At 39.7% G+C, this 22,372-nt stretch overlaps 1 protein-coding gene across 8 annotated transcripts in view; it reads left to right on the top strand.

The window, feature by feature from the left end:
- LOC115570877 (RNA binding protein fox-1 homolog 3-like) overlaps nt 1-22,372 on the top strand; it is a 1,044,539-nt gene that overhangs the window by 712,014 nt on the left and 310,153 nt on the right. For 3 of the 8 annotated variants that reach the window (XM_030399661.1, XM_030399662.1, XM_030399663.1), the window contains one exon: nt 1,135-1,358. The exons of 2 other annotated variants lie outside the window; for them this stretch is intronic. Coding sequence is in view for 2 of the 6 variants with exons in the window: in XM_030399659.1 (XP_030255519.1) it covers nt 8,658-8,675 (18 nt within the window). In the remaining 4 variants the exon portion in view is untranslated. Of the gene's footprint in view, nt 1-978; nt 1,016-1,134; nt 1,359-8,027; nt 8,134-8,236; nt 8,676-22,372 lie in introns of those variants that run through there. 3 more of the 8 variants (XM_030399664.1, XM_030399659.1, XM_030399660.1) reach the window with 3 other exon arrangements.

Here is a 22,372-nt window from a genome sequence, read left to right as displayed (position 1 = left end):
CTGTGTAACGTTAGCCTCCTGCCCCTGACAGCAGCAGTTACCAGGACCACAAAGGTAAGGAAATACAGTCCGAGAGAAGCGCTGGTGCCTCCGTCACCAACACCGGGAGCCTCCGGTGTTATGTTGCCATTGTGATCAGCTGGGAAGACGGTATTAGCGGCGGATGCTAACCGCCACCGCTAGCCAAAGTTAGCATCGAGTTAGCTCACCACCACAACAGTCTACAGTCTAGGCTTTAGTTGTCAGTGACGGGAATCGGCCTGCGGCTCCAGCGCTTCACTCAGTCTATATTTCTTTTTCTTTGCCGTCCTGAGTGCTGCTGCTGAGAGAGAGAGGCGTGCTAGCACCATGGATGTATTGATATAATAGATCCATGCCTAGCACTCAGCAGCATCAGAAACAGCTAGTGGGGCTAACGGGAGGGCTACACAAAGCCACCACCACACAAGACTAGAAGCCAGGTGATGATTAAGACGGGTTTCATTTTTAAAAGTCTAGCGTTTATTTTGGGCAAAAAACTCAAGACTCAATCTTTTAACAGGGTTCATAAAACTCATTCTGTGCCTTAGACAAGATAATAAGGTATTAAGCACCAGAACTGCGCCCCCTGCTGTCGAGAAGAGCCTCCGCAGAGTGGGTTGATGCAGCAGGTGGAAAATGTATATTGTTAGTGCTGCTAATCAGTTAGCTCGTTAATGCTTATTAGTTGTTAATAGTAAGAACTCTCCTACATGTGCTTGTATTATTGTTGTATATTGGCTGTTGTTAATTAAGCTGAATGATTCATTCTTATTTCTATTGGTTGTTTACCATTCCCGGTACTGTATAGTTAACCATGTACCTGCTGTTCTGATAACTGCTTTATATTCTCTGTTACAGAACCACACAACTTTCATATACCTTCCACACACACATACTCATCTGTCACACTCACACCATCAACCATTCCTAATCAGCAATTGAGAAACTAAAAGGATAGTTTAACAACAGATCCACTCAGACACATGTCACACTGGTGAAAAGCACCTGTAGAACTGAGTTTTGAGAGCTTAAAAAAATAGTGTTGCCTGTAGCGTTGTGTCTGGTTTTCACCATTTTATATACCTACGCTAAGCTTGTCCTTTTTCATGTCAGGTGTATTGTTGATACAGGGCTAAACCAGGGTTTGACAAGAGTTGCCAGTGTCTGATTCTGCACCAGAACACAGCAGAGTGGGCGGGGCCTGCAGACCGACCCAGTTACACCTGCAGCGAGCAGACAGAGGAAGAGGAGTGTGAGATCCGCGGGGAAAGGAGCAGGAGAAAGAGAACGACAGCTGTCGCCAGCAGACGGGCATTGACTGTCGGACTAATTGAAATGTGAGTTTATACTCTGCCCTAGGGATGTAATGAGATCAAAATCTACAGTATTTGCCGTCATTTCATACCCTACATGTTCACAATAATATTGAGACACTTTTGTTATCACGATATCGTGGTATTACCAATACGTTACATCCCTACTTTGCCTCCATTGTGCGAGTAGTGATCCCTGGTCGTGGAAAGTTATTGCGAATGTGTGTAAAAGTACAGAGACGGAAGTCCTCCCCCCCCTCCCGAAAATTATTTTTCGGGCAAACAATTACAATAGAGAGGGATCTGTTGTGTGACAGTGGAGCGGAGGGTCAGCAGCTGGATTTTGCACGCACGGTCAGTATTAGTAGGTGTTTGAGGTTTATTACGTTTGCAGACATTATTATATTCAGTGTAATAATGTAACAGCCTTTGCGTGCGCACAGTTTGCGGGTGTAGGCAGGGGCCCGTGGTCATGATAATCCCCTCTATGGCTATAAGAGATGGATACACAATCAATTTCATGTAGTTTTTATTGAATCAAAAATACATAGGTAGCCTATTATCTAATAAAATAGTCCCACTGTAAAAAAATAACCAAAAAGGCTGCAGGGCGACTGGGTTGTGGGTCAGCATGTCGTCTTCTCCTCTGCTTTAAAAAACAAACAAACAAAAACAAAACTGAGCAGCAGTGCTCAATCCACTCATACATTGTTAAGCTTTAATCCTTTTTTCCTTTGTGGGTTCAAACGGATCATGTGGCCGATTAACCGCAAAACAAGCCTGCTTCATATTAATAATGACATAACGCTCATTATGCTTCAGCTGGACAAATGGCTGTGTTGAATTGAAATTACTTTATCATGCTAAATATCCGAAATTGTATGAAAATTGCTCCAATGCGTTATACCGATCTTCGTGCATATTCAGACACAGCCTGATATGGATTCTGAGCAAAGGAATGTCTGTTTTCTCCCCCGGTCTGTTGTCAGCAGGAGCGGGGGCTGCAGGCTCGCGCCTGGGTGAAGTGGGCTCAAGCCAGAGTTCAGCCGGGCTCGAGCCGAGCGGGGAGAGAAAAAATGTGTATTACTTTTGCTCTGTGGGAGATCTCCCACAACAGAGTGGATGAGAAACCAAGGGGGACAGATCTGCCCAGCAAACATCAGAACGCAGAGTGCAGCCTTTGTCTGTCACCTGGTTCAGCACCCTGGACAGCTGCCTGCGTAACTGGATGTGGGAATTTGATGCATTTGAAGCCGCGACATTTGGTCAGAAACGTCATATATAATAACATTGTTTCGAGTCGTAAACAGTTCTGTAAGTGGAAGAAATAAGAATCAATTAGGCTATTAGTGTTAGTCCTTCTTCATATAAAGGTTGTGTTACAGTCGCACAGCTGGAGACCGCTAACAAAGTTAGACACAAGAGAGAAAATTTATGAAATCCGGTGAAATGATGTGCTTATGGCTGAAATAGGTAAAACAAATCACATTTTCGTTTCCTTTTGTGTAATTTATATAAAAAACTATTCTCAATTAAAATACAGACACTTGTAGAAAAATGGTTAGAAGTCTAATGTTTGCATTTTGTTTACATCGCAGATTGATAACTTAATTGTGATAATGTTCAAAGTTATTATTATAATTATTATTATTATTATTATTTACTGTGCTAGGTATTCTTTTTGTGGTTCTTGGTGCTTGGAGCAATATTGTTGTTGTGGCATTCATGCCAATAAAGCGAATTTGAAATGAATTGAATTAATAAACCTTTAGATTCTTGCCTATAGACTGATAAGTGTTGTGTTTACAAATGAGCAATACATCCAGATTTCTTGAGATTTGTACTGTCAAGGGGAACTTAAATTTAAATGTCAGGCGATGTTTTCTTCATGGAAATTATTTTTTGGGCAAGAGAGAGGGAGCGCGGACGGGGGATCCGTTGTGTGACAGCGGAGCGGAGGGTCAGCAGCTGGATTTTGCACGCACGGTCGATAGATGATAGTCTATGGCTATAAGAGATGGATACACAATCAATTTCATGTAATGTTTATTGAATCAAAAATACATAGGTAGCCTATTGTCTTCTCCTTTGCTCCATCTCGCATTGGATCGATTGCACCATCTACTGGATGAAAATGGAACACAGAACAACTACGCGAGGCGTTCATGTACGCGGACTGGTGCGCACGGTGCAGATCAACTTCCGGCTGCGAAGCTTCAGAGTCTGCGACCGCACGTACGTGTGAACGCCTAACAACATTTGTCAAACAGTGAAAGACAGACGTGCGCACGCTGCTTCATACGTACGCAGCTTCTTGTTACGCGTGACAGAGTTTGCGCACGTCATTTCCGCGTACGCGTAAGCGCGTGAAGAAAATGTTCAATCATCTTCATGCGAGCGTTAACACGTGTGTTTGCATAAAGACGCATGAATGTTACGCGTAGTCACTACGCGTCGTGTGATTACCGGCGTGAAGTAGTCATCACGCGTGAACGTGCGCGTGAACGGGGGCCCATTATAAGTCAATGAGGAAACTACATTACACGTCAGGCGCGGCTTGCTGCACAGGCGTCAAAGCAGGCGCAAGTGACACGATCAGTTGATAGGTGCGCACGCTTTTTGAAACGATTATACCGCCATAGTGTGTGTGTGTGTGTGTGTGCGCACGCATGTGTGTGTTGCTGCATGGATGGATAGATGGTTGCTGAGATTGTTTTTAAGGGTCCATATAAAATTTTTAAAAATGCAGTGACAACATAATTAAAGAATGCCTACAGACAAGTTACAATTACATAATTACAATGACACTCAGTTTCACTCAGTAGATATGTAAAATAAACAAATTAAAATAAATGACAAGTTACAAATAGCATCACATAAACAGACATAAATACTTCTATTGTGGTCCATATTATCTTACTGACAGACTCAAAAGCAAAAAAAAATACAGTTTTATCATATTTCTGCTTTTCTTCCTTTTTATAGGATCTAAGGAGGAACTGAAAATAATTTCTAGAGTAATTTGTAAAGTGAGTGAATTCCATGTATACATTGCTTTATGTACAATTTGACAGGATGTTGGCCAACTGCATTTTAGTGTTGGCCAGTTCTAAATTCCCTCCTACTGGGTGTGTAGTAACAAATGCTTTATAGATGAGATATAAGTCATTAATTAGGAAAAAGGTTTGGTTTGTCTTAGTGAATGTGTCACCTTGAGTATGACGGGTTGCGGACATTATGATGACATCTAAATTATAGGGGTGTGCCAAAATATCGATACTACGATATATCGCGATATTTCGTCTTGAGGTACGTTATCGATACACTGGTGCCAAATATCGATATTTAAAAATGTAAAAAATAAATATTTTTTTTTGTTTTTTTTGGCCCACCACCCCTCTTAGGAGGACAGCTTTATCTTTATTCAAACATAGGTATACAACCAAATAAAATTTTAAAAAATGGTTTAAGTAGCTCTGAAACCCACACAGATATTCAATGATAGTTGTAGTCAGTGTGTGTGTTAAGAAGAGACACTGTGCAATATACTCTTTGTTTACTTGGCTGTCACTCATGTGAAATTGATTGACAATGTTTTGTAATTGCTGTGAAATGGATTCAGTGCAGTCAATAAATTCTGAATTTCTTCAATGACACAGATATCGTGATGTATCGTGGATGAAATTCCTTGCAATATATCGATTATCGCAGAATCGCTGTATCGTGATATTATTGTTAATGTGGGCAAAATATCGTGATAATATCGTATTGCGAGGTACCTGGTGATACCCAGCCCTACTAAATTATCTAGACAGTGTTTAATATGTTTCTTTAGTTGATACTCAACATCTCTGTTGACTGACTCTGACTCCTAGACCGTGACAACACCCTCCCGCCACAAGTCTGTCGTCTTTATGCATTAGCTCACTCACATGCAGCATCTGGACTAACTTATTCATGACCCAGACCTGAAATAGCGTGACGCCCAGATTTGATAGGAAAATGTTCTCTTTTGAATAGTAGTTGCTAGGGTAAAAAAAGAGTGAAGCCAGCCCATGTGTGATCTCTTGATTGTCTCACAGGGAGGAGAGAATGAGAGTAAGAGCTGAGGCTACACACCAGGCATGCATACATGTATGTAAATGGCCTCATTTCAAGCAAGCTCTAAAAACCAATTTCAGCACAAATGGGTGCAGATGAATTGGTATTCATAATCTATTTTAACTATGAATTAGCTCATTATTTCTTTACATTGGTAAATGTTGATATGTCAAACTTGAGACGTTTGCCATACATTGCACTCCTTCCTGTCGTGATGAGGGTGTGGGGACGGTGCTGTCCACATGGTCTGGGTTCTAAAACAACCAGCTTTTGTGTTTTAATCAACTCAGTAGATTTCCCTTTACACCCAGCACAGGTAGCATAGAATATATATAATGTTGAGAACCAAGGATTTGTTAATAATTATACCACTGTTTTAAAATGAATGTGTTAATGTTTTATTGATGATAGAAAAATGTGCACATCCCTCCAAACATTGGATTAAACTACAGACTAACCTCACCACACTCCTAAAAATAAGTTATTCTACATTTAAAGCGGAATAACAAAGAATAAATAGAACTAATGAACATCTATCATCTCTCTGTATCGATCCAGCCTTGAGCATGTATAGAAATCATATTATGACTCTCCATGCCACTGTCTTTCATTTGCTGTGATGAGTCAAGGATTGTGATTGCTCATCAATGATTGTATGCAGTTTTCTAAAAGGTTCTTAACTTATATGGTTATTATTTGTATTATTTGATTTGCAACATGTGACCTGGTCAAAATAAATGATGTTCATAGTAATGAAAGAACACGTCACCCAGTTCAACAGTGTGGCTCACTGATGTGTTTTAAATCATCTTTCGAACGTCGTCTGTTCATACACACAATACCTGTATTGGTAGTTTGGGTCTGCACATGGGATTTGTTGCCAATGAGAAAAGTAGGATATCCACAACTTCAACAAAGACATGTATTATTACATTAATTATTAGATGTATTCAGCTGTCATGATTTGGAAATGATAAACAGCCGAGCTGTACAGTGATGTACCTTTATGGCAACAGCCAACACCTAACTGGACCAATGTATCTTTTTAACCTGGCATGAAGAAGGGTCTTTGGTGGTGTTTTGTTCAACTGGTGAGTCCTATTTCCTTTTACATATAATTTGAATGGTCTTTCTTTTTTATGCTCCTTGTATTACGTTTGATTTAGCTTTTGAGGTCCTACAATAGTTTTGTCTGCCTCCGCTCTTAAAGAGGTTGTTTGAAAAAGTCTGATTTCAACTGCAGTGGGACACTGACACACAGAGCGACACAACCGTGGCCCCATATTTCCAGTGTTCCAAACGTGAGCCATGCAGTATTTTAGGCAGTGAAGGGGTTAAGGTGGCAGCTTGGCTCAGTGGTGTATTGACTGGGGGTGGGTGGGGGTAAAATCTGCTGAGGCAGGCTACAACATCAGCCCTCAACTTACAACCCTCACCCACCTCTCACTCGCTCTCCCTGCCTGTCTTTCATCCAGCCACATTGCAAACACACCCATTAAACTGATGGACACACACACACAAAATATACATATGTGTATGTGTGTGTGTGTGTGTGTGTGTGACACAATGCAGATGCAAAGTCGTAAGAAATGGTAATGTGTGTGTGTGTCTGTCTGTGCGTGTGTGTGTGTGTGTGTACTGCATATACAATAATTTAACAAAGTGACACACGCAAAACACAATTTCACACACACAGCTTGAGCAAGGCAGTATACAATACTCCCTCTGCACCACACACACATATCCATACCACCCCCCCAACATCTGCAGATAAAGTAAAACAGATGAAATACAGGAACATAAAATTTTTTTTTTATATATTTCACTTCTCATCTGTCTGCCTCCCTATTCTTCTTGGCTCACACAAGCGTTCCAAATTGTATTTGTTTTGATGGCTCTCCTGCCTCTAACCCCCCACACACAACACCACTGAACCTCCAAACCTCTTCTTCCTCCCCGACGCTCCCGCTGAAACTTAATGAAACAGGCTGGTATCATTGGCTCTTAAACATAAGCAACAATAAGCCAAACAGCTCCCTCTTTCTCTCTTCCTCCAGCTCTGTGCATCTCCTTTCTTCCTTCTCTCATCTCGTCTTACGATGCCTCCTCTGTTTCGGCTCCTCCATTGGATTTCTCACAACTTCACCGCAGCCTGTCACCATCCTCCACTTCCCAGTGTGTATCTGCAACACCCGCATCCTTCCACCAGCTCATCTCTTCCTTCCTGTTCCCTCCCTCTCTCCTCTCTCTCTTTCTCTCGCTCTCCTTTTTTCTCTACCCTCGACTCCCCCCCCCCCCATTCCTTCCACTCTGCACTTGTCTCTTCCTGGTTGAAAGCAGCCGTACTACTGTACCTTGTGGTGATCTCCAGCTTCTCCCAACCCCCCAGTCTCTCCAGCACTTCTCACCCAGGAACACTGTAGAAGAGAGTACGTCTCCCACTTACCACCCCTCAAAACAGAGCTGGCTGGACTGGAGCTATCCGGAATAAGAGACGAAGACTAGCAAAGGGAGAGAGTGTGCTCAGACTAAGAGGAGGCAGGCTTCAGTGTGTCAGTGAAATAGAGACCAAGATAGTTTACAGCGAGAAAGGAAAGAGGAAAAAGAGGAGGCAGGAAGAGCTAAGCGGGCAGGAAAGGGTGCCACATTGGAGAAGAGGAGGAGGAGGAGGCAGGCAAAGAAGGAGAAGGTAAAGAAGGTAAAGAACAAAAAACGAGGAGAGGTACAGTAACAGCGCCTTGTAGCACTTTCTCTCCTTGATGCCTCACTCTTTACTCCTGTGTCTTTATTTCCCCCTTCAGCAAAGAAGCAGAAGAGTTTGTTGGAAGGTTCTGGGGGGGAGAAGCAGTGTGAGAGCCTCAGTGGCGACTCTTAGAGACGAAGTTACGCTTCAGAAGAGTCAGCGGGAGAGGAAGACCAGCTGTCTTCAGGGGCAAAGGGACACATAAAAGGAACTTTATAACTCTGGCTACAGCTCCAAAACCACAAACACGGTGCAGTTAGCTGGATAGTTAGCCGCAAGATAACACTGAACAGTGTTGGCAAAAAAACAACTTTCCTGTGAGAAAAGAATGTCAATTGACTGAAGAAGAGGATCAAAACAGGACAGACGTATTGAGAAACACACCAATAAAGAGAAAAAGAGGAAGAGTGCTGGCCCCTCTGGTGTCTCTGCATACCCCCATCCTCCACCCCCTGGTCTCCCATCCCTTCTCAGCCAAGATGATGATGTATTTCTGGGTGAGTACTGAGGCCCTGCAGGGGCTCCTGAACACTACAGATGGACCAGGGATACAAGGCATACTACAAAGTCATATCGACATAATGTTGTCGAGTGTGTCTTTGTACTCTAATCTCAGCTCTCCATTTCCAGTTGATCAGAAAGATGTGTTTTTATTGATCCTGTTGTCGTCGGTTTTATCATCTTGTGCCAGAAGGGGACTGCAAAGAATTTATTTGAACTACTGTCTTTGTGAAAGAGGCTGAGTAAATCAACAAGGCAGAAAGTTGTATAGCAGTTCCCTCTCTGCTGTTGTAGCCATTTATTCATGGTAATAGAGGTCATGTGAAAACTGCATTTCAACACGAGAGATTTTGGAGGCACCCTCAGGTTTATTGTGGTATTCTGTATGTGATGTGGTACTGTTTAGCTCTGCAGTGGTCACACTCCTGGAATTTGAGTGTGTGTGTGTGTGTGTGTGTGCATGTGTGTTTGTGTGTGCCTGCATGTGTATGTTGCTTAAACTGTGAATGTGAAACTGCCAAAAATAGGAATTAAGGAATTCATGAATGGTGTCCTATTAAAGAAGTCCATCACACATGGTATACACATAAAACAGTATACTGTAAATGGACTTCCAGCAGTTGTGTCGTGAACTAATGTTCCAAATCATTGCTGTGAACCGCTGCACATTCCTGAAAAAAGGAACAACAACAGAGGAGAGATTTATAGTATATAAGCTACCCTATACAACACATTGTCCCTTCTCGCTCATGTGTTGTCCAGATAATCTGACAGTGCAAAATCCTTCCATTTCAAAATCTTCATCTTCATTCATTATTCATTATGAAGTCATTCAGCCTTTATATCCAGTTTTCCCACACATGAAATGAATCACAATTTTCTATGTTCTTATCGAATAACTTTTCCCCATAGAAATGACGACGGAATTATTATAAATTGGAAGTAAGTAAGTCTGTGCTGTTCCTGTTGGTCAGTGTAACATAACATGCTTACTTTTACTAATTCAGCACTTGCATGAGTTTGCATCAATACTGCTAACATGTTTTTGTATATGTTTCCAATTCCAAACTAGCTTGAAGGATTTAATAGAATCGATCTGCACTAAAGGTGTCTAACACTGTGACTTTTATTAGTTTAAGTTCATTTGTGAGCACAAAGTATCTGATTTAGTTTAGCTTAAAACATTTGACAGTAACATGATGTTAGGACAAACAATCATGTACAGTCACCGAATGAACTGCACTTTGTGTTTATAGCAGGATGCTACTTTACAACACTTGCTCACCGCAGGCTGCCTTTTTTAAAAATTAAAAATGGAAAGAAAAAACTAAAAGGAGATTACAAATCTGATACAGTTGCAAATACAGTACAAGTTAAAACATACAGTAGTACAATTAAGGAGGAGATACCCCTGTGTAGGTGTATTAGGCAAATATTAGGAATCAGCCATGATTCAACAGCCTTGTTAAAAACATTACATTTGTGCTGTATTTTAAGCTTGGTGGGTATTCAGTTCCAAAGGTTTGCAGCTTTAAAGAGAAGGTTGCAGTCATTGCCTGCACTGCTGGTGACACTCATTTGGATGCAAATTTCAAGGACTGAAGTCTGAAAAAAAACCTTGTATCCTAAAGTCCTCAGGCCCAGGCTGTTTAACTTATCAAAGAAAATATCTGTTTAGACACAGGCCAGTATAAAAAACAACTGTCATGTAGAACAAATGAAGTCGCTGGCTGCAGTTGTCCAATAAAGTGAGATATGAAATGATGATACGAGTGATTAATTGCTTTTTTAAAGCAAGGCAACATCACGTGACAGTTTGTCAAAGTTAACATTGTGTACATTTTAGGTGAGGCATTTATTGTCCTGTCAGTCTATCTATGTTAATCACACTGGAAAGTCCTTTCAGACATGATCAATGAGTAAGGATGATTATGCTGGTTTCAGCTAGGCTTTCTCTTGTAGTAATGGGATTCTATCATTAAAACATATGTGTGGTTTACATTATTATTTCCTATGGTTTTCAGAGATGAGAGGACCGTTGTGAAAAGAATCATAACGGTCCCAATATGTTTCACTTGGAGTCAAAAGTTAGCAATGTCACTGCTGTTTTCATCAAAAGCATCATCAGCACTAGAATTAGGCCTGGTGGCTGTATGCCTCCACACACCTGTCAATTTGGGGTTGAATCCATGTCTGTCAACACTCATATAGCATGCATCGTGAAGACTTTGAAGGAATTTAATGAAAGGTGTATTTGGTGCAATTGAAGCTTTGACTATAGTGAGACTATGATTCATGTGACTAATTTACAATGAGAAACATACAGTCTTCATTTAGATGACAGGACAGAGGACTGATTGAGAGCTTCATCACATGGCGCAACAACAACAGTGTTGGGCATGTTACTTTTAAAAAGTAATTAGTTATAGTTATTAGCTACTTCTCCCAAAAAGTAACTGAGTTAGTAACTGAATTACTCCACTATAAAAGTAACTAGTTCCAGCTGTAGCTGCTCGGACAGCTCTGTGTCCTTCTTTGTTAGCGGAGCTCACGTTAGCCACACCTGGCCTGCTGTCATCATCAACAGTGTCAACAACGGTGTTTTTGGCCACTAGTTTTGTAGAAGCGTGTGCCATTGAGAGATGATTCATTAGATTAGAGTTGCTTACAACGGACGTGGACAAACACTTCGCTCTGGGACATAATGCACACTTCACATGTACGTTCTAGGAGATTAAAGTAGTGTCTGTACTTCCACTTTGAAAACGTTAACTTTCCCTCCGGACTCGCCAGTCCTGCAGCTCACCTCTGCTAGTCTGTGTGTGTGAGGATGCTGTGTGTGTGTGTGTGGTTTGTGTGTAAACTGAACACTGCCTCTGATTGGCTTACAAACTCTTACTCTACCTTAGCCAATCATCGTCACTTACATGGTTGCCTCGCCCCTCCCTCCTCCTTCACCAAAGAAAAAAATAAACAGCTTTGCAGCTCCTGTGGCTGAGAGCCAAGTCAGATGAAAACAGCTTCAGTGAGTAGTTTCAGTTCATAACGCGCAACATTTAATTGTCGGTAACGGTAACGCTAACAGCGTTCTAACGATGGAATTAGTAATTAGTTAGATTACTGAAAAAAATAATGCAGCTTGTAACGCCGTTTATTTTAACGCCGTTATTCCCATCACTGAACAACAACCACCTGTTTGGCCAATAAAGCTTATTCTGATAGAACACAAAGAAGCTACAATACTTTAAAATGTGGATACTCCACACACATCTCACAACCAAAGCACAGATGTGTTTCTGCAGAACTTTATGATGTCACTGACCTTTGACCTTGTAGATACAAAGTGTCATCACTGAGTAATTTTATCTTGAGTATTTTTATTTTAAGACATTTGTCTGGAATTTTGTCATAAGGGTATAAAAAAAGAGCTATTGCCAAACATTTCGTTAGGTCACAGTGACCTATGACTACCTCAAGATGTTTTCACGCTCAGAGCAAAATATGATCGGGTCACATCCCCTATCCAGACTTCATAGTCTTTTTACACACTGCATGTAGTTTTTTTGAAGGTAAATACATTGTTAAAAGCTTGTCCTTTACAATACATACTAAAAACTGCATAAAGAGTGATTGTTTTGAAGAATGTTTCTGCCATTTTTCTGGCTCCAATTGTTCCTGAGCTATATCCCATCATCAGGGTTAACTATCATTTGGATTAGCAGTTCCATCACACAGTGAAAGCATGTGTGTGCTTCCACTGTACCTGTTTTGAGATTCAGCTGAAAGTGTGTAGAAAGGCTTTTTATTGATGTGGAGCTGGAAATGCAGTGCTACACCATGTATTGACCTTCGCCTGATGAAGCCCACTGTACTGCAGACCAACACAAGGCTTTTGTAGGTGCTGTGCTCTTCCTGTCTGTCTGGAAAGCAGGTCATCAAGTCCAGTGTGTGTTTCTAAGCTATTGGTGCTGTGTTTAATCTGGTGAAGTGGGCTTGTGTGTATTGTTTAAAGCCAATTTAGTACACGCTTTGCATTGTGACAACTCAGTACAACCAATCGCCTGCTTTCACTTCCTCTCAAGCTTTTCTGAGATACAGAATTTAGAATATTGCACAGTGTTGATACGTTATGTGAAGAAACTCTAAATGGAATTTCTCTTCCCCTCAGGGTTAGTTTACCCGATTTAGAGTTGGACTCCTTCTTTCTCGCTTTAGCATTTTTTTCCCTCCTGTTATCACCCCCCCCCCCATGTCGGTGTGTTGTACTGATGTTAATTAGGGGAAGTCTGTTGCTGTTGGCTATCTGCATATATGCGGCAGCCAGTGCAGTTGACATTAGCTATTCCTCTTCATCACCGCTGCTTACCAATTTTCTCTTCATCTTCCTCTTTCTCTGAATCAAACATAGTGTAAATAGACACACACACAGACATGAGGAATTTACAGGCAGGAATATTCAAAGCTTATGCACACACATGTTGTACACTAACATATGCACATGCTCATCACATTTTTAACCTGAGTAATATTTCAAACGTTTTACTCCTAAACTTCAAATGTATCAATTGTTAAATGTATTCTGACAACACATTATGAGTTAGTTGAGTACTGCAGTGCATCTGCACATGCATACACACACACACATACACACACATACACACACACACAAACACACACACACACACAAACACACACACACACACACACTCACAGTGCTGAGGTTGCAGTCATCTCCTTGATGCCGCTCTGACAACAGAAACAGAGTGAAAGTACTTCCATCTGTCCCTTTAGAGACTCTTGGCGAGAACAAAGACCTCCGGTGTGAGGGATGTAAAGAAAGATAACAGGGGCTGGGAAAGAGGAAACAAAGCAAGTAACCGGAACTAATGAACAGGTGCATCAAAGGTGGAGGTGGAGGGCTGAAAAAGAGAAAGGGGAAAAGATTCTAAGAGCTGCTGGAGAATGGGTCAAGATTCAAGTGCTTACCAGAGAAAGAGAAAAGAGAAGAAGGGAGTAGGTGACGCCTAGCATGTTTCCGGTTCTCTCATTTTGCGTCATTATTGGTAATTGTTCATGCTGTATATGGTAGTATAGGTAGGAGATGGAGGGATGAGCACTTTTGAAGAGAAGCATAGATAAAGATGAGCAGGAAGGAGGGGTGCAGCTGCATCCTCCCTCCTCTCCGCTCTCCTCAGTGGGTCTGTAAGCTGATAAATAATTGAGTGTTCCGAGCAGGGGACTGCATGGGTTAGAAGAGAAGAGAAGGCGCTAGACAGTGAAATGAGGACCTGCTCCAGAATAGAGATCGCATCCTGTAATCGCCTCTTCTTTTTCTGCTTGTTCCAGTTTGATCATCCTCATTCACTCTACCTCAAACTCGGATTTCCTAATCTGAAGGTGTTTGGGACACAGCCCTGCTCACTCCTGGGCTGGGCTTAGAAATATGCACATTGAAGAGATTCTTTCTGAGAACTGTTATACTAGTGGGGTATCACGACAATTGGTAGACTGGTGTGTGCTGGTGATGAGAGCAGCAGAGGTATGCATGACAGGTTTATACTGAATAAGAGCTACAAGAAATATAACGCTGTATGTGTTGGCCCTTATATGATGGACCACCTCACAGTCCAACAGAGCTTTAATTGAGGTCTGAAAACATTTTGTTTGTCACTGAGATCCATCAGCCTCCAGACAATAAATCATATTTACGTCCAGCTGTTGACAAAAATCTGAAGAGATTTGAGTGATTAGAGCCAGAGTGCGATCACCAGCCGCTCAGTGTCTCCACGGCTGTTTCTCCCTCCTCGCTGCTCTCCCAGTGTTAGCCCTAATTCTCCCTCTCTCCACTAACCCACACACACACACACAGTCTCATGAGCGGTTTGTTGAAAGCGAATCGTTGAAAACGAATCGTTAACGACCCCGCTGTAGAATCAGACACGTGTAACAAATATTTATATTTAAAGTGAACTCTTCCTTTGAGACTGTTTTCAGTCTGTTCCCTGATTATTGATTTGATTGATATGTTTTATTATTAATTGTCATAATTACTGTGAGTGATTCTTAATAAAGCGTGCGCTGAGGATTATTCGGGCCCGAGCAGGTCTCGACTTGCGAGGTCCCTATTGTTTTTCGACTGACCACTTTTTTTCCCCCAAATGATCTAATTTTTCACTGCCTGAACATGCCCCAAAAGTCACCAAATTTGGAATATACGTCACACCTGCCGAAATAATTCATAATCTATTGTCGTCCTCAATTTCCACCACTAGGTGGCACTATAATCAAGAAAAGTGCGTTTTGGCTTATAACTCACATATACTTTGTCGCACATTCAAAAACCGTATATCCACGCGTTCACTGAATTGTGCTGAATCTCGTGACATAGGCCACGCCCATTTCCACCTACCTTTCTTTACCCAAATTTGCAAAATTGTCGCAAACCTACTTTTTCGAACTCCTCCCAGGCGATTTCACCGATTTGCACCAAACTTTGCACACAGCATCTGTGGACTCTCCTGACAACAAGTTATTAAAGGAATTTTGATATTCCAAACAATACTCAAGTTATTAAATAACAACTTCCTGTACATTTTGCTGAAAACACAAAGTGTTTTATATCTCCACATTGGTCTGTCTGAATGATATGACACTCAGGTGACTACTTCCCCATTAACCACTAAGGCTCTGTGAAAAAATTATAAACTTACTTTTTCCAACTCCTCCTAGGCCATTTGACCCATTTGCAACAAACTTTGCAAGTATCATCTATGGACAAAACTTATCAAAAGCTTCCACCTACGTCATACCTGGTGGCGTGGTCCATTTTGATGCTTCACCATAAAACCATCAACTCATTATAACTTCCACATACAATTTGCCATCTACTCTAAACTGCTCAAACACGTAGAGGGTCTTGCCCTGAATACGTCTATGCGGCACACCCGACAGCAGCATGCCCCGACACGCATGGACTGCGAGGGACCGTTCATCGCTGCTTGCAGCTTTAATTCTTCATCATTAGGCCTCTGAAAAAAGTCTCATTTCAGCCATTCAGAGACTTGAAGAATTTACAGGCTCGGCTATATTAAACACACATGGAGCATATAATCATATGGTCCTGCACGGTGTGGATGGATTCTTAAAAACACAACACTACACACTTTACTTTGGTCAGTAGCATGGATTGACATGCATTACACGACATAACTGCAGTAATTTATGACTGAAATATTATAAGTAATGCATTTTATAACTTTGTTATTGCTTAAATAAATATATTACTGTAATGCATTGTAATGTGTGACCCCCAACACTTCCAGTTTCTCAGCTTTTCAGAGGTATCACACATGTCTTGTTCGGGCATTCAGGGGCTCTGTAGTAAATGTGATTACACCATCACGTTCTGCAGCACTGATTTGTCAAGGAAACCCACAAAGTTTCTTGCTCTGGGCCAATGAGCAATAGTTGAAGCCAAGCTACTTTTGTTGATCATGATTAACGGATAATATGTTTCTCTCAAAAACAGAAAGCACTTTTGCTTTAGTGTCTTCTGTTATAATTAAATAACTTTCTGTTTACTCTGAACCTTTTGGGACACATCTACATGGTTAGTTAATGAAAAATAGGATCACCCCTTTTTTTCCACTAAAAACACCTTTGATAATTTGTGTCTAAAACATCCAGGTACATCTTTTTAATCAAATAAACTAAACTTCCCGAGGTTCTGTCTGACTTCACAGGTAATTACACTGGCAAATTCATACATTCTCAGACAAAGCAGATGTAAATGTGGGACTTGATGATAGACACTTGAGGTTCTCCTGAATCGAACAATGTATAGCACTTGATGCTGACTGCTAGGGAGTCAGGCACACAGTTCTAGGTCTTTGAAGGTTAATCTAATTTCTAACATAAGTACTTTTTTTTTCATTCAATATACAGTAACAATATTTCTCTCTCATTGATGTCCAGTGTTGGGGTAGTTAGTAAAAATTACATGGATTGTATGATTATATATTGCTCTTTACTATTTTTTATGTATTAGTAAGTATTAGTAATGCATTACTTTAATCCTGTATAATGTAATTTGTTACACTCCTCGTTACATGAATTGCCATGTGATTACCAGTTTAGAATAAAATGTTAAACCTTCCATATTCCCATACATCAGTGGTATACAATAATAAAGGTGCACAGGTCATTGTTATATGATCATTGATAACATTTTAACACAAAGCCACAAGCAAATGTGTGCAGTAAGCTGCAACAGCCTCAAAATAAAACTAGATCAATCTATGAAACAATATTAAATAGGTACTTGAGGTACAAATTTTAACTGCCACAGATATATCAATAAATAGAATGTGGCATAATGATGACGATGATGACAGACTTTAAAGTAATGTGAACTTGTTGAAATGGCAGGTGAACTGTATTTAACAGGCGAAACACCATCAAACAAACTCAGGCGAGTTGCTTGCTCACCAAACACTGGCTTCATAATGGACTAGTCCAGCTGTCCAGGCTAAAAAGCCTCTCCAAAGGTGTACTGAACTGCATCATTGTTTGATTTCAGGGATATCAGAAGAGATCAGGTGACTGTTGTGTGAGTGTGCATCAAAAGGACATTTGATGATTTTTGTGCCCATTATGCACATGAAGAACTTTTGTAACACGACAACATAATAGTTTGACTAGTGACTGTAATGTGATTAAATTAATTTAGGAACAGTAACACATTACATTACTCCGTTAAAGACACATACCCCAAAACACTGCTGACATCTAATTTATACCTTGGGACATATACAGTGGTTGTCAGGTTTTAGGCACACCTTGTTAAATGTGATGAAGTCTAATCATCCCTGCAATAAATCCTATCTTCATGAAGGTTAAAACATCATCATAACCATCATATCAGAGGTTGACCATGCTACCGGACCAAATCTAACCCACATTTGCACATACTCTCTGCCACAGACCTACCTCCTCTCAACACATACTGAGTTTACCAGTAAAAGAGGCCTTTTACTGAAACAAATATACCGATACAAATACTGATTTCTGATTAGTGAATGATTTTGTACTTATGCCTTTAATTAGTTGACCATGATTATAATAACGATAAAACGCAGGACAAAGATTTTAGCCAAATAAGAATACTAATGTTCCTTCAACAGATACACAAAAGGGTTATTATATATATATATATATATATATATATATATATATGTATATATATATATATATATATATATATATATATATATATATGTATATATATATATATGTATATATATATATATATATATATATATGTATATATATATTAAATAGTAAAGCATTAAATTTCTTGGCCACATTAAATCTGCTGGGTGTACTCTTACCAAGTAGCAGAGCACTGGCATGTTTGCTGTACAGAGTTAGCAAGAAGTTAGTGCTTCTAGCTCTGTACAGTGAACATAGCAGTGTTCTGCATAGTAATCAGTTTTAAGCATCATTTAAATTCTTGCAATGTAACAACAATATCCTTTAATAATAAAATAAATAAAACAAAATAAAAATGTAAAATATACTTAAAAAATAGAATTAAAAAAACTCAGTGTTCAGTGTAGTTATCAGTTTTAATGAGACTACGCACAATCATCACATTGACATTTAGAACAGTAACAGCAGAACAGCTTTGCACAGTAAACATGTGAGCTCACTTCAGTAATCAGATTTAAACAGAGTAGGCACCACCTACCACTAAACAAAACAGAACATTAACCATATTCTATACTCTAAATCAGCACTTAGTGCTCAGCTTTGTATATTAAACATCTCAGTGCTCCATGTAGTAGTTACTCTTAAAAATGAGTCTGTGGAAATTAATACTCATGATCATTTAAAAATATATGTTTGTTCTTGTTCCCACAGCCAATGTCTGAAAAATATTTGCATGCCTGTAGATTCTGGAATCAGGATGAAGAATTAAGTTCATGTTTAACCCTTTAAGGTACTACTCAACCATTTGGTAGACCACACTTTAAGTCACTATATTTCATTGATAAATGCATCAAGCTTAACTCAACCTGAATGAGCCATCTCTACCATTTGGCGTAGTTGTGCAATGCTAAAAAAATCCACTAGATGGCACTGTGTCTGTGAGCAGTATGCCTTTTCAGCATTCCTTCAAACATGTAGTGAAACAGCGAAAATTCACTCGTCCTTTGATGAGGCATATCGGCGGGACTTTTAAATCTAAGACTATTTTGTCGACATATTATCATTTCAGATGAGTTGTTAAACAGAATTATGTAACTTAATTCAACAAAAATAAGTCCCATATGGGTTAAATAATTTTTTCAAAACGTGCTCTACCAAACGGTTGAGTTGTCACTTTATGGTAAAGGTAGAGAAGCTAGCTAATTAGCTAGCTAGCTATAATAAATTAGCTATTTACAATGAACAAAAGGGTTAGTGTTGTTAAAATTGAAAAGTTAATTTAATGTTATTCAATTACATATTTGATGAAAAATATTTTATCAATATCATTTTTTCACCATTTATGTACTGTATATGGTAAATATCAAGAATAAATTTGAGGTCTGGGGTATAATTGGCCGTTTTTGACTATTTTTGATTTTACCATTATATTTCACCGTAAAAGCTATTTACCTTGCCTTGTTTGGTGTCATTATTTTCAGCACAACTTCACATGTGTGACTGTACAGTTATTTTTTCATTTTGACATACTGTATTAACACAATGGACCTAAAATCACAAAAATACACAAAATCCGAGTAGGAAAATGTTAGTTTTTTTCACTGTGAAAACCACAAATATGCTTAACGAACCAGTTTTATTACTTATAATGCAAATATAAATTGTTGTTTGCTAAATTTGTGCATAAGTTTTTGAAATTTACAAAGTTATATGTAACTATTTACATTTAAATGCAGGCAATGCCTCAGGCTCAGGTCTGCCTGAACTCCTCCAGCTCAATGAAGAGCTGCACTGCCTGCTCCACATTCAGCAGTCTCCTCATTGTTTTGACTCATTACACAAAAAACACTCCACTACACACTAAATGCTATCTAACACACTAACTATACACTCCAAACACGTCAAGAAATTACACTTAATGTGACTTGTTCTGAATGTCGTTCTTTTATTATGAACAGACGTCTCAACCGTTTGGTAGAGGACGTTGTTTACTATGAACAGACGTCTCAACCGTTTGGTAGAGGACTGTATCTGAAATACTGTAGGGTCTAATTTAAAAAAAAAACTATTGATTGTTGTTGTTTTTATCATAATTGAATAAGAAATGCAAAGAAATAATTTTTCCTTTGCTTTTTTCTTGGTGCGTACCTTAGATGTTTAACATTTAATTTAACTTTTTAAACGTTGAGTTGGTTCATTAAGCAATGACAACTCCAAAGTAACATTTAGATTGTCAAGCTTTATCCTTTTAAATATATCAAGGGACAACTACATTTCAGCAGGCAAGTAATACAAAAGAGTAATTCACATGTTGCTGGTGATAGGTTGATAGCATTTTTAATATATATTCTACCTCTACCATGGGGCAAAAGTAGGATGAACTGGAGGTTCCTGTTGGTGCTGGAGCTGCTATCTGACTCAGCATCATCATCACCAGGGGCAGTCCTCTCCTTTTGTGCATCTGAAAGTATTGATTGACAAAGTCAACACCTCAATAATTCTATTTTTAACAGAACATACATGATTGTTTTTTAATAATAAATAGCATGAAATGCAAATATTTAAATACACAATTTTTAGTGCATAGTTCCAGTTTAGTACTGTGATTAAAAGGAGGTATTTAAATTGCTTCATTCACTGAATAACTGTAAAATTGTGCAGAACACCACATTACATGTTTTAAAGCATTTCCCTAATACCTGCATTTTCACCTGGAGGTCCATGAGGGCTGGTCTGGCCATGGAGATGTTGGCCTGTGTCAGCTGCCTGGCTGCATTCAGCATGACTACTCTCACACTCCTGCTGGTCATCTGCACTCTGCCTGCTAATTGTCTTTTTTGTGAAGTAATTTGAGATATCTCCCTGCCTCCGTTTCATACTGTAGTCTACATTCAAAACGAGTCCACAAACACAATGAAAAGCAACATGTTATTTGTACTGTACCAACATCACAGTGGCAACAATGATATGATACTCTGTTGTTGACTGTTAATTCATGTCACAGAACGCCAGACATACATTAATTACATACTAATTGCTAACGTTATTGAAACAGTGGAGAGTTGTTTACGTTTATCCAGATGGAGAGCTAACTAAAGAAAACACACAAGAACAGTTTCCCATGCTAATTGAACCAAATTAGACCCAAATGGAACAAAAGTTAGCATAACATTGTTGTGAACGTCTTAAAGAACCAGTAGAGTTCTGTTCTTACCTTCACTCGGTGCACCTGCAGCATCACTTTGAGAAAAGTCCATCACTGGTGAAGTTACATGAGTTCATAGCAGCCGCGAGCCACTTCCTTTGTCTTTTTTCCAAAATAAAAGCCTTCATAAGTTCTTAACACAGTCTACTCACACAAGGTTTCAGCTTTGCTTCAGTTTTTACATGCAGTGTCGGTAAAGAGATTGACATTACCCCAAGTCAATGACCACTGGGGGGGCACACGGGGTGGCCAATCAGATTACAGGGGGGGCGGGTGCCCCCCCATGCCACCATGGAAGCCCCGCCTCTGGTGAAGAGGAGCGCTGCGCTTAAGGACTGAGAGAGACGCTGCGCTCACACAAACTCTGTGAAGAAATACGTGTGATTTGCTGAATTTATAGAAGAGAAACTATAACAAAAATATCGAACTCATCACACTAGTATCGATCCGATACCAATACTCACCTTGGTATCGATACTATCGATATTTGGATCGATCTGCCCACCCCTAGTCCTTACCCACTACTGTTCAAAGAGCTGCAGTGTCTGTGTGAATCTCTGCTCCTCTACATTTTCCTTTCAAAGTCCAAAAGGTGCTGGCAATCAGCTGGAAAATCCATGTGATTTTCTTCCACTGCAAGAAAAGTGTCACACTGTTCAATGGACAAAGTGCTGCCAGTGTCCACTCAGTAAAGCTCTAATTTATCCATAAAAACAAAACAGCTTTAAAATGAGTGAATAAGTAATTACTTAAAGAAAGCATATTTATGTTCTTCTTTAATTTATGATTGCGCTAGTTTTACAATGTACCAAAATTAAAGCTTTAAAGTGCTTGCGCGTTATGGCAAGTGTTTCCTAAATAATGAGAATAATTGCTCTGGTAAATATCAAGGCTTTCTGAAAATGTGGCCCTCCAAACAATATAGTTTGCCCTGTCGTAAAGTAACTGTCACTTCTGTGACGAGCTTAGATGAGATATACCTTTGTTGATCCTCCATAGGAGAAATTCAAATATACCTGTGTTACATAAATCACATGAGTTAAGTAAGTTGAGGTGTCTTTTAACCTTGACTTGACAAGACTTGTTCGATGATACTGTTATTTATAAAAAACACATTTATTTTCTGTAAATGTGGAGGACACTAATATAGCATAGCTGAACTTGTGAGACAAGTGTCATTATCTCCAAGATGACAGCATGTCTCAGTTTGGCTGTGTGACTGACTTAGTGTGACTGTGTGATCCTCGTTATTTCCTGAAAAAATAGTCCGTTTTTGGA

Source organism: Sparus aurata, chromosome 20 (genome assembly GCF_900880675.1).
Source record: "Sparus aurata chromosome 20, fSpaAur1.1, whole genome shotgun sequence".
NCBI lineage: Eukaryota > Metazoa > Chordata > Actinopteri > Spariformes > Sparidae > Sparus > Sparus aurata.
Note: the sequence above shows the minus strand (reverse complement) of the source record. Positions and strands in the feature narration are given on the sequence as shown.